This window comes from Oncorhynchus clarkii, chromosome 12, assembly GCF_045791955.1.
Source record: "Oncorhynchus clarkii lewisi isolate Uvic-CL-2024 chromosome 12, UVic_Ocla_1.0, whole genome shotgun sequence".
Classification (NCBI taxonomy): Eukaryota; Metazoa; Chordata; class Actinopteri; order Salmoniformes; family Salmonidae; genus Oncorhynchus; species Oncorhynchus clarkii.
The window spans coordinates 87,850,998-87,870,202 of NC_092158.1; the positions used below are offsets into that span (position 1 = coordinate 87,850,998).

Below are 19,205 nucleotides of genomic sequence, written 5' to 3' on the forward strand. Positions count from 1 at the left end.
GGTTTGGATGTGTCTGTCAGTAAATGTTTTATTTCTAAGAGATAATGAATAAAAGAGAATAATTTAACTTCAATTATTATTTGTCACTGTGTTAACTGCAACCAACATGTTGGATCTCTGTTTAGGGGTCAGTGCTCTAAAATGAGTCTCTCTGGAGAGAGAGAGGAGGGGGGCCCTGCCTCTAAAATGAGTCTCTCTGGAGAACATGACACCAAAGCGAAGAGGTGAGATGACAATATTACTTAAGAACTTATATAGAGTTTATTTCTAAAACCTTATATCAACAACAACAAAAATTGCATGTTATTTTTCATCAGAAACGATTGCTTATGGGGAACCTTCATGTATCTGTAAAATATTGTTGTTCTAAGATTTTAATTCATTGATTTGTGGATGAATTTTTGTTTTGCAAAACACTATATTGCTGGAATGAAATGTGTGTATCCTGTATTTTTGACTGTTATATGTGGTTGTCTCACCAACACACAGACACACACACACACACACACACACACACACACACACACACCACAAACACACACACACACACACACACACATCTTTGCCAGCACACACACACACACATCTTTGCCAGCACACACACACACATCTTTGCCAGCACACACACACACACACACACACATATTTGCCAGCATACACACACATCTATATAATTTTTGCATGACACAATAATTTTTCCTACTCTTATTTATTGCCTAATATAATTATTAGGCAACAGGGGAATAACGGAGTTCATTACAGTGTTGAGACACCAAAGTTTATTGTTCAATTTGCTTTTTTCTTTACGGTCAGGGACAGTATGAGTGTAGCCAGATCCTTTTCACTCGCTATCCTTGTTTCATTTTGTGGTTCACCGGATATGTCATCATCCTCGAGATGAGGGACAGACGAACAACCTGCTAGCTAGTCAAGTTAGTCGGTACAGCTAGGTAAGCTACTGTTGACTAACCCCATTCTGTACAAATTTGTGTAACCGCAAATTCAAACGAGGCTGCACTGGAAACTAGTGTGACTGTAGCGACTGTGTTGGCATCAAAATCTGAGATGTTGAACAACGTTTCTATTCAAGCGTTGATTGACATGGTAATGGTTTGATAGTACTGATTTGGCTGGAAAGAGGAGAAAGTGTGCTTTACAAGGGTATCCATATTACAGTTGACCTGGAAGTATTAGGTTTTTTGGGGGCAAAAAAAAGGTCAATTGTACGGAACAGCACGATGTACATAGTGCATTACTCACCACGAACTGCAATAAGCTTTTTTCCTTTAATTAATGAATCCGATGAGAAGGATATACTGCTTTCCCGGGAACAGGCCCAGATCTCCATCATTTGCGTGAAGAAAAGGGGCAGGACATAGCCCCCGCAGAAGTTCTCTTGTATTAGCAGTATGGAAAGGGACAGAACATAGCCACTGTAGACAAAGAAGAGCTCTCCAGTAGGTGTACCAAAACATTCAAGGATCATTTTCTGAAAAGTGAGGTTTCAAGTTTATCATCTTCCAAAGCAGAATTGCTTTCCCATTGTTCCTCAACTGTAGTGTCTGATATAACATTTTCTAGCTCTGAGTTTCTACTTTAATCCAATGTAAAATAAACACCATTTATAATGTTGCTACATAAGACTGAATCTAGCCAGTCAGTAACATTTGACTGTATAAAACCGAGCAGTACTACATATTTCTCTGAAAGTGAGGCAGACGTAACATTTTGCAATAAAACATGATTATTTGTCTCTCTGAAATGAAACCATCAAGTGATAGATTTCAAACAAACACATGGCTGTCAATAAACAATCGCATGCCATGATTAACTAGTAAAAAAAACACATCTATCACTTTTATCATTTCTTTAAACAATAACATCTAATTTACCAACTTTTCTGAAAATGGATATATAGCGATTTGGAATGAAACTATTATTATGTTTCCCCATCTGAGCTCAGAGTAGATGAGAGATGGAATGTTTGTCTCTGTGTTGAAGTCCAATCAAGCAGGAGAGACCAGCCTCCCCTGTGCCCAGCTGTCTGTCCCTGAAGAGTGACTGGTCTATGGATAAATTGATAGACTTCAGAGAGGGAGATTATTCTCCTGAACAAAGGTAGGAAGAACTCATGGGTCATGGTCGGTGAGTTAAACAACACTGTCTCTAGTCATTTCTCCTCTCCCATATTCCCATTTATTCTTGTTGTTTTCAAAATCCATGGGCTAATGCTTTTTTCCATTTTCATAGTCCAAAAGCAATTTTTAAAAAACACGACATTCCCTCCCTCCCTGTGTGTGTGTGTGTGTGTGCCCTCCCTGGTTGAGGAAATGTAATCTCATGTTTTGTCCACAGAACCCAACAGGAGACATCAGAGTCAGAGATTCACAGTGGTCAGTCTTCCCAGAGTCATCAAACAGACCTGGACTCCATATTCAGTGTATGTGGTCCTGTTATGTACATTTGTTTTTGTTTTTCTCAAGTAAAGTTGATCTGTCAATCATTCATTAATGTGTTGATGAGAAAGTATTTATTCTCTTGTTTAAATTATTTACTTTATTTATTTCAGTTGCTTGAAGAGAATATTATGACATTTATGAAGAACGAGCTGAAGATGTTCAAGAGGATTCTTAGTCCAGAACTCCCAGAAGGCTTTGAGAGTCAGAAGCAGGATAAGGAAGTGGTGGAAGCTGAAGATGAGAAGCATGAGAGCAGTGCCAGAGAGGGGGCTCTGAAGATCACACTGCACGTCCTGAGGAAAATGAACCAGAAGGAGCTTGCTGACACACTGGAGAAAAGTAAGAGCTGTCTACCTCATGTTGAATGCTGTTTTATAACAAACATTTAAAAGCTGCAACTAAAGTACAGCTAAATTAGCCGTGTAACACAATGATATTGTAGCAGCCTTAACACAACACCTAGTGACCTCATCAAGTAGCAGCAGCGATGTGTTGATTAATTTAGACAGAAGAGACAGAGGAGTGACAGAGGAGAGACAGAGGAGAGACAGAGGAGAGACAGAGGAGAACCAGAGGAGAGACAGAGGAGAGACAGAGAAAGACAGTGATAGATAGACAACATTAATGATACTGTCTGCAATATGAATAATAATAATATAATCAGTCACTCCAGTGTGTAATGCAATATGATATCATTTACACATTTATACAGGCAGTTAAGAGAATAATGTATTAGAATGTACACCTTATGACACAGTCCTACAGTATTAAATCAGACATAATATTAATATCCTCTGTGTTATTTCTTCATTCAGATGAGCTTGCTGTGATTTGCCAACGTGAACTCAAATCTAATCTAAAGAAGAAGTTTCAATGTGTATTTGAGGGGATCGCTAAACAAGGAAACCCAACATTTCTCAGTAAGATCTACACAGAGCTCTACATCACAGAGGGTGGAACAGGAGAGGTCAATAATGAACATGAGCTGAGACAGATTGAGACAACAACCAGGAAACAAGCAAGACCAGAGACTGCGATCAAATGTAACGACATCTTCAAACCCTTAACTGGACAAGACAAACTTATCAGAACTGTGTTGACAAAGGGAGTCGCTGGCATTGGAAAAACAGTCTCTGTGCAGAAGTTCATTCTGGACTGGGCTGAAGGAAAAGCAAATCAGGATGTCCAATTTGTATTTTCATTGCCTTTTCGTGAGCTGAATTTGATGAAAAGGGAAAAACACACTTTGATTGAACTTCTCAATCACTTCTCAATGGAAACTAAAGAATCAAGAATCTCCAACTACGACAAGAATACATTTCTGTTCATCTTTGATGGTCTGGATGAGTGCCGACTGCCCCTAGACTTCCAGAACAACAAGATCTGTTGTGACGTCACAGAGTCAACCTCAGTGGATGTTCTGCTGACAAATCTCATCAAGGGAAACCTGCTTCCCTCTGCTCTCCTCTGGATAACTACCCGACCTGCAGCAGCCAATCAGATCCCCCCTGAGTGTGTTGACCAGGTGACAGAGGTACGAGGGTTCAATGATCCACAGAAGGAGGAGTACTTCAGGAAGAGATTCAGTGATGAGGACCTGGCCGGCAGAATCATCTCACACATAAAGACATCAAGGAGCCTCCACATCATGTGCCACATTCCAGTCTTTTGTTGGATTTCTGCAATAGTACTTGAACCAATGCTGAAACGTAAGAGAGAAGAGATGCCCAAGACTCTGACTGAGATGTACACACACCTTGTGGTGTTTCATACTAAACAGAAGAATGAAAAGTATCTTGGGAAAGAAGAGAGCATTCTGTCACTGGGAAAACTGGCTTTTCAACAGCTTGTGAATGGCAATCTGATTTTCTATGAAGAAGACCTGAAAGAGTCTGGCATTGATGTCAATGAAGCCTCAGTGTACTCAGGATTGTGCACACAGATCTTTAAAGAGGAATATGGGCTGTACCAGGACAAGGTGTACTGCTTCGTGCATCTGAGCATTCAGGAGTTTCTGGCTGCTGTATATGTGTTCCTTTCATTCAGCAACAACAATGAAAATCTAATGGCCGAACCTCAAACAACATCCAGCAACGATTGTCTACTGAAGCCTGAAGTTACTGTCTACAAGAGTGCTGTGGATAAAGCCTTACAAAGTGAGACAGGAAACCTGGACCTTTTCCTCCGCTTCCTTCTGGGCCTCTCACTGGAGTCCAATCAGAAGCACTTACAAGGTCTACTGACAACGAAAGGAAGCAGTTCACAGAGCCATGAAGAAACAGTCAAGTACATCAAGGAGAAGATCAGTGAGAATCCCTCTCCAGAGAGGTGCATCAATCTGTTCCACTGTCTGAATGAACTGAATGACCATTCTCTAGTGGAGGAGATCCAAAGCTACCTGAGATCAGGAAGTGTCTCCAGTGATGAACTCTTACCTGCACAGTGGTCAGCTCTGGTCTTTGTGTTGCTGACTTCAGAAAAGGAGCTGGATGTGTTTGACCTGAAGAAATACTCCAGATCAGAGGAAGGTCTGCTGAGGCTGCTGCCAGTGGTCAAAGCCTCCAGAGCTGCTCTGTGAGTACATCAAATTACTTTTAAGTACTAATCATCAGGAAGAAATATTCACTTTATTCAGAAAAATATATTGAATCAATGTATTGGTGTTAAAATTGTATAACAATACGACAATACAATTCAGGGAGACGGAAGGTAAATCTATATGTTGTTTGGTAGAATAAACCAAATGCATCTGTCATTGTCCTTCTACACTACTGGTTTTAAATGAACAGTGTTTTTGTGAAATCATGTTGATCTCTTTGTCAGGCTGTCAGGCTGTGGAGTCACAGAGGAAGGCTGTGCTTCTCTGGTCTCAGCTCTGGAGTCAAACCCCTCACACCTGAGACAGCTGGATCTGAGTAACAATGACCTGAAGGATTCAGGAGTGAAGCTGCTCTCTGCTGGACTTGGGAATCCCCACTGTAAACTGGAGACTCTGAGGTCAGTGTTCCTGTAGTTGGTCAACAAGTGATAACTGTTCACCAGATCCACATGTGTTTACCAGGCACACATAATCCACACCATATGTGTTTGGACAGTAAATCTTACAGTTTTAAATGAGTCTCTCTGCTCCAGTATTTAGGATTGGATATATTATGTTTTATGTTAGGTGACAGTACAGAATGTCACCTTTACTTTTAAGGTACTCATAAAAATCTGTGTTAGCTTTTAGAAATGAAAGCACTTCATGGACCTAGTTCTCCCATTTGAATAAGTATTACAAGTTTATTTTTTTTAAAGCTAACATCAGAGGTGAAGGTCTGGTCAGTCAACTCAGATATTTGTAAAATACATTTCTCTCTCTTCAAGCAATGTTATGATAATTTCTAATAATGATACATTCATTCATTTATGAATAGATATGGCAGGTTTCAGGACACTGATGTATCTGAATATGTTGAAAAATAGATACTGCCACTATTTTCACTACCAAATAATAGCAGTGTGGTTTAAATATGATTTGACTCTTTGCAGGCTGTCAGGCTGTCAAGTCACAGAGGAAGGCTGTGCTTCTCTGGTCTCAGCTCTGAAGGCAAACCCCTCACACCCGAGAGAGCTGGATCTGAGTAACAATGACCTGAAGGATTCAGGAGTGAAGCTGCTCTCTGCTGGACTGGGGAATCCCCACTGTAAACTGGAGACTCTGAGGTCAGTATTCCTGTAGTTGGTCAACAAGTGATAACTGTTCACTAGATCCACATGTGTTTATCAGGCACACATAGTCCACATCATATGTGTTTACCAGGCACACATAGTCCACATCATATGTGTTTACCAGATACATAGTCCACATCATATGTGTGTTTCCAGTGAAGTTTACAGTTTTAAATTTGGCGCTATGCTCCAGCATTTTGGATTTGAGATCAAATGTTTCATATTAGGTGACAGACAGTACAGAATGTCACCTTTAATTAGAGGTTAATGGTGAGAGGTTAGAATGTCTTGTTGTAGCCTCTGTAACTCTCTCACTCATTATTATTAATGATTCATTCATGATCTTTCTCAAGTCACAGGTTTGATGTAGTCATTGCGTTCAAAGAATATGGGACCAAATACTATTATTTTGACTACTTGAATACACTATACGTGAATTGGTCAGAATAGTTATGGCTTCTCCAAATGGAGGGACTAGATACATAAGGGCTTTCAATTCTAAACGGTGAAACAGATATGTATGAAAATACCCTCAAATTAAAGGTGACACTATATACTGTCACCTTAGATGAAACATTAGACCTCAAATCCAAAATGTTGGAGTACAGATCCACATTTAAAATGTTATCTTCACTGTCAAAATAGATATGTACTGAGTATACAGTCCACACCAATCTAAATCTGATACCTCACTGTTTGTCTTTTAACTGATACTGCTTTTTAAACTGGTCTGGTCAGTCTACTCAAATATGTGAATGTGAGGAATTTTATGAATAATGACTAAACAATATTTACATTTAAATAGAACTATAACTAATTAAACTCTACCCTGTTTTACAATATCTGATTAATAATGTTAGTTCCTAAGAAAGAGGTTATGTAGCATGGATAAGGGGTAATTAGAAATGATAACCATTGTGGAAGGAGGAATGTATGTGTGTGTGTCTAAAGTAAGCAAAGAGGGTCATTAACCTATGTTTGAACCGACTCAGCTATAACTCTGTGGTGATTAAATAAGACAGCGAGAGCCCCTCTAGGTTTTCCTTATCTGGAACTGTCTGCTAAGTAGTAATAAACTATGGTGAGACTTCAGGAGTTAATCCAGATATAGTGTGTCAGGTATTTGCGCTAGTGAGTTGGAATTAACTTTTGAACCTGCTTTGTCGAGAGGAGGAGATACATTTTATAACCTATGACGTCATATGTGATAAGCTGTTGTACATGGTTCTATGAGCAGCGCTCTCGAGAATAAATACTATTGGCTCATTTTGATAGACTGGTCTCTGTCTATTTTATGCAAATGACGATCTTACAAATTCTTAGAAACAGACAGAGTGATTTAAATTGAATTGGTTAATGAATATATATAGGAATTGTTCAATTCCTTTGACAGTGAACTACACATTTTTCTCTCTTCAAGCAATATTATGATCATTTCTAATAATGATACATTCATTTTTGAATAGATATGGCAGGTTTCAGGACACTGATATCTGAATGTGTTGAAAAAATATGCTGCCACTATTCTCACCACCAAAGAAAATCACTGTGGTTTTAATATGATTTTACTCTTTGCAGGCTGTCAGGATGTCTAGTCACAGAGGAAGGCTGTGGTTCTCTGGTCTCAGCTCTGAAGTCAAACCCCTCACACCTGAGAGAGCTGGATCTGAGTAACAATGACCTGAAGGATTCAGGAGTGAAGCTGCTCTCTGCTGGACTGGGGAATCCCCACTGTAAACTGGAGACTCTGAGGTCAGTGTTCCTGTAGTTGGTCAACCAGAGGGGGAGATCAAGCTGATCCTAACTGTTATAGACCTATTTCTATTTTACCCTGTTAATCAAAACTGTTGGAAATACTTGTCAATAATCAACTTACTGGCTTTCTTGATGTCTATAGTATTCTCTCTGGAATGCAATCTAGTTTCTACTCAGGTTATGGATTTGTTATTACAACCTTACTTAAAAAGGTCCTCAATGATGTCACCATTGCCCTTGATTAATAGCAATGTTATTGTCTTGGCCAAAGCTTTTGATACGGTAGACCATTCCATTCTTGGGGGCCGTCTAAGGAGTTTTGGTGTCTCTGAGGGGTCTTTGGCCTGGTTTGCTAACTACATCTCTCAGAGTGCAGTGGATAAAGTCAGAAAGAGGCTTGATCCTAGACCCCATGCTCTTCTCAATTTACATCAACAACATAGCTCAGGCAGTAGGAAGCTCTCTCATCCATGTACAGTGCCTTGCGAAAGTATTCGGCCCCCTTGAACTTTGCGACCTTTTGCCACATTTCAGGCTTCAAACATAAAGATATAAAACTGTATTTTTTTGTGAAGAATCAACAACAAGTGGGACACAATCATGAAGTGGAACGACATTTATTGGATATTTCAAACTTTTTTAACAAATCAAAAACTGAAATATTGGGCGTGCAAAATGATTCAGCCCCTTTACTTTCAGTGCAGCAAACTCTCTCCAGAAGTTCAGTGAGGATCTCTGAATGATCCAATGTTGACCTAAATGACTAATGATGATAAATACAATCCACCTGTGTGTAATCAAGTCTCCGTATAAATGCACCTGCACTGTGATAGTCTCAGAGGTCCGTTAAAAGCGCAGAGAGCATCATGAAGAACAAGGAACACACCAGGCAGGTCCGAGATACTGTTGTGAAGAAGTTTAAAGCCGGATTTGGATACAAAAAGATTTCCCAAGCTTTAAGTTAAATCTAGACCAATAATGTTTTTACCATGTTTTGTGCTGCTACCATGGTGTGCTGCTGCCATGGTGTGCTGCTGCCATGGTGTGCTGCTGCCATGGTGTGTTGCTGCCTTGCTATGTTGTTGTCTTAGGTCTCTCTTTATGTAGTGTTGCGGTGTCATGATGTGTGTTTTGTCCTATATTTATTTTTAATCCCAGCCCCCGTCCCCACAGGAGGCCTTTTGCCTTTTGGTAGGCCGTCATTGTAAATAAGATTTTGTTCTTAATAACTGACTTGTCTTGTTAACCTTTTGCGTGTAGGGGGCAGTATTTTCGTTTTTGGCTAAAAAACATACCCATTTGAAACTGCCTATTGCTCAGCCCCAGTGTTGCTCCCTTTTCCTGATGTATGTTTGTCTTATATACATACATACATATATATATATATATATATTAGTTTTTAATTAAAAAAAATATATAATTTAATCCCAGTCCCCACAGGAGGCCTTTTGCCTTTTGGTAGGCCGTCGTTGTAAATAAGAGTTGGTTCTTAACTGATTTGCCTAGTTAAATAAAAGTGAGAACTGTTCACCAGATCCACGTGTTTACCTGGCTCACATAGTCCACAGCATATATGTTTGCTGCAAAATGCCCCAGCATTTTGGATTTGAGATCAAATGTTTCATTTTAGGCAACAGTATATAATGTCACCTTTTATTTGAGGATATTTCATACTGTGTTACTGTTTAGAAGAGAAAGCACTTTGTGTCTAGTTTCCCATTTGAAAAATGTAATAATTTGGACCCACAGTGATCACATCAGGCCTGTGACTCTACACACTTGTTGAATGCATTCGCGGTTTGCTTTGATTGTTTTTCAAATGGAAACTAAATGGTGAATAATGTCCTGTCATTTTGGAGTCACTTCACTTGTAATGAGTAGATGATGTTTCTGAACACTTCTACATTGATGTGGATGCTACCATGATTATGAATGAATTGTGAAAGTTACTGAGGCACAAAGATCAAACCCCCTCTGTTATTGGTCATTTATTTATTTAACTAGGTAAGTCAGTTAAGAACAAATTCTTATTTTTAATGACGGCCTGGGTTTTTAATGACGGCCTAGGAACAGTGGGTTAACTGCCTGTTCAGGGGCAGAACGACAGATTTGTACCTTGTCAGCTCGGGGATTTGAACTCAAAACCTTTTGGTTAGTAGTCCAACGCTCTAACCACTAGGCTAGCCTGCCACCCCAAGTGGTAATGGTGAGGGGTTAGCATGTTTTGTTGTAGCCTCTGTTAGTGGTAATGGTGAGAGGTTAGCATGTTTTGTTGTAGCCTCTGTTAGTGGTAATGGTGAGGGGTTAGCATGTTTTGTTGTAGCCTCTGTTAGTGGTAATGGTGAGGGGTTAGCATGTTTTGTTGTAGCCTCTGTTAGTGGTAATGGTGAGAGGTTAGCATGTTTTGTTGTAGCCTCTGTTAGTGGTAATGGTGAGGGGTTAGCATGTTTTGTTGTATCCTCTGTTATTGGTAATGGTGAGAGGTTAGCATGTTTTGTTGTAGCCTCTGTTATTGGTAATGGTGAGAGGTTAGCATGTTTTGTTGTAGCCTCTGTTAGTGGTAATGGTGAGGGGTTAGCATGTTTTGTTGTAGTCTCTGTAACTTTCTTATTCATCATTTCTCATGACTGATTCATGATTTTTATTAATCAGGGAATCATCATGATTCATTTAGTAGTGTTTAGAAACATGTTATCTACTCACTTGGACACAAGATTAATCCAGTCACCATCCACCATTTAGTTACTATTGGGCAAATCACAACCCCAAACACAACCTCAAAGACAACGAGTTTAAATACTAACCGTTTTACAACTTTAATACATGAAGTGAATTGGTCAGAAAACATCACTTCTTCAAATAGGGGGATTAGTAATATGATATGATTTTCATCTTTGCAGGCTGTCAGGCTGTCTAGTCACAGAGGAAGGCTGTGCTTCTCTGGTCTCAGCTCTGAGGTCAAACCCCACATACCTGAGAGAACTGGACCTGAGCTACAATCACCCAGGAGACTCAGGAGTCAGACTGCTCTCTGCTGGACTGGAGGATCCACACTACAGACTAGAGAAACTCAAGTAGGTAGAGGGTTTATGTCAATGTTCAGATCAGACATGTTTGACTTATCAGGCCAGTTAAGACAAACATTCTTACCACCACTTGGACAAAGTGTGTGAGTGAGAGAGTGAGTGAGTTCACGTGTATCCCTCAATGACTGTCTGTTCATCTGCTTACCGCTACAGTGTGGATCATGGTGGAGAGTACGCAATGAAACCTGGGCTTAGAAAATGTGAGTGTTGACTTCTGTGAAGAATTTGACTAAGAATAAGTCTTAATTCAAGTTAAGTCAAAGACCACCATCATGACTTACTTGGTCATATTAAATATAATCTGTAGTTCTACAGAAGCAGAAATCAGGGACACCAAAGTTTAGAAAGAGTTGCTTTGACAGTGTGTGTGTCTGTGTATGTGTGTAGCATGTTTGTGTTACATCAGAAATGCGTTAGTGTTCATGCATGCATCCTGGGGTGTGTGTGTGTGTGTGTGTGTGTGTGTGTGTGTGTGTAATTAATGGGCATAAGTGTTTTATATTATCATACAGTATAACAGTTGATCAATCAAAAGTCTCAAGTTACCTTAACTTCTCCTTTTGATACCTAGAAACATCTACATTAAATTAATTAGTGAAAGGTGAGTTAACATTCTAATGTGAATGATGATGATTTCTAATATTGTGTCTGGTTTCATCCATCAGATGCCTGTGATCTCACACTGGACCCAAACACAGCACACAGACTCCTCTCTCTGTCTGAGGAGAACAGAAAGGTGACATGTGGGAGACAGAAGCAGCCGTATCCTGATCACCCAGAGAGATTTGAGGTCTGTAGACAGGTGCTGTGTAGAGAGCGTCTGACTGGGCGCTGTTACTGGGAGGTAGAGTGGAGTGGGGGATGGCCGGTTATAGGAGTGACATATAAAGGAATCAACAGGAGAGGAGAGGGTAAGGACTGTGGACTCGGATGGAATGACAAGTCCTGGAGTCTGTTCTGCTCTGACAACAGTTACACTGCCAGGCACAATTATAATACCACTCTCATAGACGTCCCTTCCTCTAGCTCCCACAGAGTAGGAGTGTATCTGGACTGGCCAGCCGGCACTCTGTCCTTCTACAGAGTCTCCTCTGACACACTGACCCACCTGAACACATTCTACACCACATTCACTGAGCCCCTCTATCCAGGGTTTTGGGTTTATGATGACTCTTCAGTGTCCCTAATCAAACACAACACAATATTTTAATAAAATAAGAATATACATAACTGCGTCACACACACTGGACACTGACACAAAAACACACACACACACACACACACTGGACACACACTTTACAGGCACACATACACATACTGGACACACACACACTGGACACTGACACAAAAACACACACACACACACACACACACACACTGGCCTGAGAACTCACCAGATATGTCAGCCGTTGAGCATGTTTGGGATGCTCTGGATCGACGTGTACGACAGCGTGTTCCAGGTCCTGACAACATCCAGCAACTTTGCACAGCCATTGAAGAGAAGTGGGACAACATTCCACAGGCCACAATCTACAGCCTGATCAACTCTATGTAAAGGAGATGTGTCGCAATGCATGAGGCAAATGATGATCACACCAGATACTGACTGGTTTTCTGATCCACAATCCTACTTTTTTACTAAGGTATCTGTGACCAATAGATGCATGTCTGTATTCCCATTCATGTTAAATTCGTAGATTAAGGCCTAATTAATTTATTTTCAATTGAATGTAACTCAGTAAAATCTTTGAAATTGTTGCCTGTTGCGTTTAGATTTTAAATCAGTATAATACAAATGAGCAGTTTAAAATGTTTTATGTTTATGATGTTAGTAACACTAAGTAATTCCATACTTTCACTAAAGATCTAAAGTAACGTTTTATTGACAGATGCCTCATGTCAATGTTCTGGATTTTGATTAAAGGAAATTCCATATAACCTACTGGCCAGGACTTTGCTATGGCATCTTCTGTTTGGGTGTCTCAGGTCAGGACTTTGTAATGGCATCTTCTGTTTGGGTGTCTCAGGACAGGACTTTGTAATGGCATCTTCTGTTTGGGTGTCTCAGGACAGGACTTTGTAATGGCATCTTCTGTTTGGGTGTCTCAGGTCAGGACTTTGTAATGGCATCTTCTGTTTGGGTGTCTCAGGACAGGACTTTGGTATGGCATCTTCTGTTTGGGTGTCTCAGGACAGGACTTTGGTATGGCATCTTCTGTTTGGGTGTCTCAGGTCAGGACTTTGTTATGGCATCTTCTGTTTGGGTGTCTCAGGACAGGACTTTGGTATGGCATCTTCTGTTTGGGTGTCTCAGGACAGGACTTTGGTATGGCATCTTCTGTTTGGGTGTCTCAGGTCAGGACTTTGGTATGGCATCTTCTGTTTGGGTGTCTAAGGACAGGACTTTTCTATGGCATCTTCTGTTTGGGTGTCTCAGGTCAGGTCTGAGCCATAATCAGAATGTGTCTCTGTCTATTTCCAGCCCTGCCATTTCTACCTGTCCTGATCTAGTGTTTGACCCCTGACCTCCTCACACCATCTCACTGTCCATGTCTGCTTTTAGCTCCCACCTCTACTTCACTGTGTTATAATGGACCTTATGCTTGATATGTCACCTCTGTAACCAGCTATCAAACATACTGACCTTTGACTCTATCCCATAGCCCTACTTTCTAGAACTGAACATTTCAATTCCTCTATGAGTTTTGTTTAGTGTCCATTTACTTATTTATGTATGTATTTGTTGTATATTGGGGTTGTGCTGCAGAGCATCATGGGTGTTTGTATGTGTTGAGATGATCACGTTCCAGATAAATGGTTGAACTGATTCCTGTCTCATCATTATTGAATTGTTATACAGACGTGGTTATGAAACCCACCAGACATAACAGATTGGTGATGAGTCTGAATCTACAGGAACTATTCTGTCTGTAAGAAGTCGATTTTTACAACTGTCTAAACTGTTATTTTCTGTGGTAAAGACCTCCCCAATTAAGGTACCGCCAACCCCCTGTGATGCAGATGGACTTTCCAGGTTACTACTAGCTGTAAACAAGACAGAGTCAGATGGACTTTCCAGGTTACTACTAGCTGTGGTCTAGACAGAGTCAGATGGACATTCCAGGTTACTACTACCTGTAAACAAGACAGAGTCAGATGGACTTTCCAGGTTACTACTAGCTGTGGTCTAGACAGAGTCAGATGGACATTCCAGGTTACTACTACCTGTAAACAAGACAGAGTCAGATGGACTTTCCAGGTTACTACTAGCTGTGGTCTAGACAGAGTCAGATGGACTTTCCAGGTTACTACTAGCTGTGGTCTAGACAGAGTCAGATGGACTTTCCAGGTTACTACTAGCTGTGGTCTAGACAGAGTCAGATGGACATTCCAGGTTACTACTACCTATAAACAAGACAGAGTCAGATGGACATTCCAGGTTACTACTAGCTGTGGTCTAGACAGAGTCAGATGGACTTTCCAGGTTACTACTAGCTGTGGTCTAGACAGAGTCAGATGGACTTTACAGGTTACTACTAGCTGTGGTCTAGACAGAGTCAGGACAAAATGGACAAAATGTTAATGCTCAAAACTATGTTTGGTGAAAACTGCTATTCAAATGTTAAAGTCAATGAGATCTTGACTAAAAAAGGTTAATTACTTGCACAGGTGGCTGCATCTTGCATCAATGTCCTCCATGAAGATGAGATTGATATTCTTGCCTCTCATCTCCTCCATTTCTCAGCAGGTAAACGGCGTTGGACAAACTACAGAAGAGATACATCATTATTTGCAAACAAAATTAATCAAACACTGAAAAAGAAATAGAAACCCCCTCATTATTACTGCATCCCACCTTTCACCAAACCACCAACACGCCTGTCTCGTCCAATTTCCTTGTTTTGGGTTTGGACCTGATGGTGTTGCCTGCTTGAAGTCTATGGTAACCCTAAACATTTTTTAAATATCAAGTACAGTACATGTATACCGTACTGAGCGGTTGCTTGGAGCAGATCACACAGTTGTGCCAGGTTCAGTATCTAAATGGATGTTGCATGACACAACCAATAATATTACATTCAACATACATAATACCAACATACCGTCTCCAACCATCAGCCCACTGAGACCACCAATAATATTACATTCAACATACTGTGGCAAACCTCTTCAAGGTTAGGAGCGTTTGTCACAAATTAAGTGGTAAACTGTCACCAAATCACCCAAGAATGAGAGTTCTTTCGAACAGGACAGTACCTGTGTGTTTGTTTCTCCGTCCTGGTCCACCCAGGCCGTAGGCGAGGTCAAGGATAGCAGGGTTCGGTACACGAATCGGGTTCTCGGTAGGTCCAGGTCCAAACGCCAACAGGTAAGTCCAAAACAATCCAGCTCATACACGGTAAATCCAGCCAATCTCTATTGTCTCTTTCTCTATTGTTCATAGATCCTTCCAGCACTCTCTCTCTCTCTTCCTGGTTTTTCTTGACCCTTTATCTGTGGGTCGGCTCCACCTTCTGAGGGTTCCCCTTGCTTCTGGGACTTGTAGTTTTGGTGGTCGGCCATTTTGTGATCTGTAGTTCTGACAGGGGTGGCCATTTTAGTGATCGGGCAAAGCCCGTTTATTAGTTCTGCTCTCACATATCTGCCATTTATCATACGGCAACATGCAATCCCAGTTTTTCCCATCCTTATCGATTACCTTCCTGAGCATTGACTTCAGGGTTCGGTTGAATCTCTCAACCAGCACGTCCGTCTGAGGATGGTAAACCGATGTCCTCAACTGTTTCACCTGCCACAGTTTACAAAGGTCCGCCATAAGGCGGGACATAAAGGGGGTCCCCTGGTCGGTAAGGATCTCCTTTGGAACCCCTACCCTGGTGAACAAGAGCACTAATTCCTTTGCGATATTTTTGGAAGCCATCGTCCGAAGGGGAATGGCTCTGGGTAGCGAGTGGCATAATCTAGAATGACCAGAATGTATTGCTGCCCTCTGGCGGATTTGGGTAGTGGGCCCACTAAATCCATCGCTATCCTCTCAAATGGCGTTTTGATTATGGGGAGTGGCACTAACGGGCTTCTAACAGCTGGTCGGGGAGCTGTTAACTGGCACTCCGGGCACTCTCCACAATGCTGAGCCACTTCAGCTTGAATTCCTGGCCAGTAAAACCTCCTTACAATCCGGTCTCGGGTTTTATCGATACCAAGGTATCCACCCAGAATGTGCCCATGAGCTAGATCCAGTACTGTCCTCCGGTACCGAATGGGAACCAACAACTGTTCCACCACATCAACCCCTATTTTCGAGACTCTGTACACCAAACCCTTTTTCATGATGAAGTGGGGAAAACTATTAGGCATCATCCCAACATTTATGGGAGTACCATCTACGACCTGCACATCTGCTCTGGCTTGCTGCAGGATTGGATCCTGGTTTTGGGCCGTCCCGAAATTAGTCAAGGACCCTGCCAGGTCTGCTGGTTCTAGATCGTCGTCCTCTGGATTCAGATCGACCCCAGCCCCACTAGTACCGGGCTGTTCGTTATCAGCGAGGTTTGCCACTTCATCCTCCTCCCCTACTAGCACCTGTGATGTTGTCCCCTGGGAGACCTATTTTGTTGGCTTTGGTTGAAGGCCCCATGCTTCTTCCTGCTTGGTCAGGGTTGTTGGCTTCTCAAATATGCCATTCTTGTGGCCTAACTTCACAAAGTTAGGAAAGTCTCTACCCAATATTACATCATAGTTTTTTTACTTTGGGACCACGCCGACCTCATAATCCAGCAGACCGTCCTCTGTTTGTATGCTCACTAAGGCCGTGGGGTACAGACGGGTATCCCCATGAATGCATGTAACACTAATATCCTGTCTTGTATCCAGTTTATGATTCGGCACTAGGCTTGCAACGACCAGGGTTAGCATACTGCCGGAATCCAGCAGTGCTTCAACCTCTTTCCCTTCAACCTTCACCCTGCACATATGTTTGTTTCTTGATCTTTCAAGTACAGTGGTTACAACAGGACATGCATACCATATATCATCTTCATTTTCACAGAGGTTACATTGCATTGGCTCTTCTTTAATAGGGCAGTAGGCTGCAATATGTCCCAGGTTGATTACAATTGTAACAGATAATAGGGGTTCGGGGGGGAGACCCCCTCGACACCCAGTCCCGGTTTCCGTTTTTTTCCTAAGTGTCTCGGCCTGATTCTGATTCTTTCCTCATGGCCCCACGCTGCTCTCTTCCCCCTCTATATGTTGGGACAGCCTTACCCTGTCCGCTGGTTCGCCCAGGCCTGGGGAACGGGAATCTTTCCTCCTGTGCCTGCTCAGCTGTTCCTGCCGTACAATACCGTTCAACCAGGCCCACGAGATGGTCGGCGGAAAGTACCTTGTTCTGGCCAACCCATCGTCTCACTTCTTGGGGTAGACCTCGCTGAAACTGGTTGAGTACGATGGTCTCGACGATCTCGGCGGATGACCGGGTCTCTGGTCGCAACCATTTCCGTGCCAGGTGAATCAAGTCGAACATCTGTGTTCGTGGGGGTTCTCCCAGTCGGTAGGACCACTGGTGGAAGCGGTGTGCCCTCACGGTATCGGTCACTCCCAGTCTAGTCAAGATCTCTCCCTTTAGTTTATTGTAATCCTGTGCATCTTTCAACTCCAGGTCAAAATATGCTTTTTGAGCATCCCCTGCCAGGTATGGTGCCAGAAGCCCTGCCCATTCTTCTTTCGGCCACTTCTCCCTCTCTGCCGTCCTTTCGAAGGTGGTAAGATATGCTTCCACATCATCCTGTGCTGTCATTTTTTGAAGAAAATGATTGGCCCGCCTCTGGGTATTTGCAGCTGGTAATTGAGCCCCAATTTGGTCCGCTAGCCCCTTTAGGCCTTCTCTTAACTCCCGGGTGTTTCTCTCTTGCTCTTCTCTGAGCAGCTGGTTGGTGCAGTGCTGGACCTGTAACGTGTCCTGATACATTCGCATTGCATCCTGATGAGCTATTTGTTGAGCTCTAGTTGCCTCTTGTTGGGCGGCCACCGCTTGTAACAGGGCCTGTATGGCTCCCTCCATACTCATTTTCCTGAGAAACTGTCCTAACCAAACAAAGCCACAAAAAAAAAACCTGACTCCCCTTTGGAGTGCTAACTGAACATTTTATTTTTATTTACACAGTACCTGTGTGTTTGTTTCTCCATCCTGGTCCACCCAGGCCGTAGGTGAGGTCAAGGATAGCAGGGTTCGGTACACGAATCGGGTTCTCGGTAGGTCCAGGTCCAAACGCCAACAGGTAAGTCCAAAACAATCCAGCTCATACACGGTAAATCCAGCCAATCTCTATTGTCTCTTTCTCTATTGTTCATAGATCCTTCCAGCACTCTCTCTCTCTCTTCCTGGTTTTTCTTGACCCTTTATCTGTGGGTCGGCTCCACCTTCTGAGGGTTCCCCTTGCTTCTGGGACTTGTAGTTTTGGCGGTCGGCCATTTTGTGATCTGTAGTTCTGACAGGGGTGGCCATTTTAGTGATCGGGCAGAGCCCGTTTATTAGTTCTGCTCTCACATATCTGCCATTTATCACTCGACCCCCTTCTTTGCCACAATACACAATACCAACATACCGTCTCCAACCATCAGCCCACTGAGACCACCAATAACATGACATTCAATATACACAATACCAACATACCGTCTCCAACCATCATCCCACTGAGTCAAACAGATGAGGTGGAGGGATAACTGCATCATTTAAAAATGAATTAGTGGTCAGGTTTGATATCATGAGTTCAAATAATTCTAGATTTCATTCACAGTCCCTTCTAGTTGTGCACAAGGTAACAATGTAAGGTATCCTTAAAATGCAGTGAATATTACATTCAGGCATAATGTTATCACTTTCCCTCTGTTGGTGATGTGGGCTTCAAAACGAATCGATCCACATCAGCTTGGTTTGCAAAGTACTTTCCCCCATGTTTTGGTGACTCATAACTTGATCCAGACGACTTCCTCCTAGGCAAACCAAAAAGTCCATCCGCTGTTACCACCCCTGTTCCATTGTCCCGTAAAGAGATGTCTAATATACCTGGAGACAACTTTATAGTTGTTGGACTCCAGGAAGAGTAGCTGCTGCTTTGTAACAGATGATGGGGATCCCAATAAACAAATAACATGAAAGACTAGAAGTCTGTTAGTCTGTACAATTGTTTGA

The 19,205-nt window shown here is 42.0% G+C and overlaps 2 protein-coding genes across 2 annotated transcripts in view; one reads left to right on the forward strand and one right to left on the reverse strand.

Annotated features, from left to right (window-relative positions):
* The window catches only part of LOC139421585 (NACHT, LRR and PYD domains-containing protein 12-like), a 219,466-nt gene that overhangs the window by 75,585 nt on the left and 124,676 nt on the right, over positions 1-19,205 (reverse strand). The gene's annotated exons all lie outside the window — the stretch shown is intronic.
* LOC139421586 (NLR family CARD domain-containing protein 3-like) lies at positions 142-13,000 on the forward strand. The gene is made up of 11 exons (XM_071172629.1): positions 142-224; positions 2,002-2,118; positions 2,356-2,440; positions 2,570-2,807; positions 3,275-5,033; positions 5,283-5,456; positions 5,991-6,164; positions 7,749-7,922; positions 10,826-10,999; positions 11,165-11,211; positions 11,677-13,000. The coding sequence occupies exons 1-11, from the start codon at positions 142-144 to the stop codon at positions 12,219-12,221; spliced, it is 3,570 nt and encodes a 1,189-aa protein (XP_071028730.1). The 3' UTR covers positions 12,222-13,000.

Bases quoted from the DNA above. Each gene is read 5' to 3' on its own strand.
- LOC139421586 (XM_071172629.1), top strand. From the start codon at position 142: ATGAGTCTCTCTGGAGAGAGAGAGGAGGGGGGCCCTGCCTCTAAAATG. The intron at 5,034-5,282 runs GTGAGTACATCA...TCTCTTTGTCAG, and splicing joins AAAGCCTCCAGAGCTGCTCT to GCTGTCAGGCTGTGGAGTCA. The intron at 11,000-11,164 runs GTAGGTAGAGGG...TTACCGCTACAG, and splicing joins TACAGACTAGAGAAACTCAA to TGTGGATCATGGTGGAGAGT.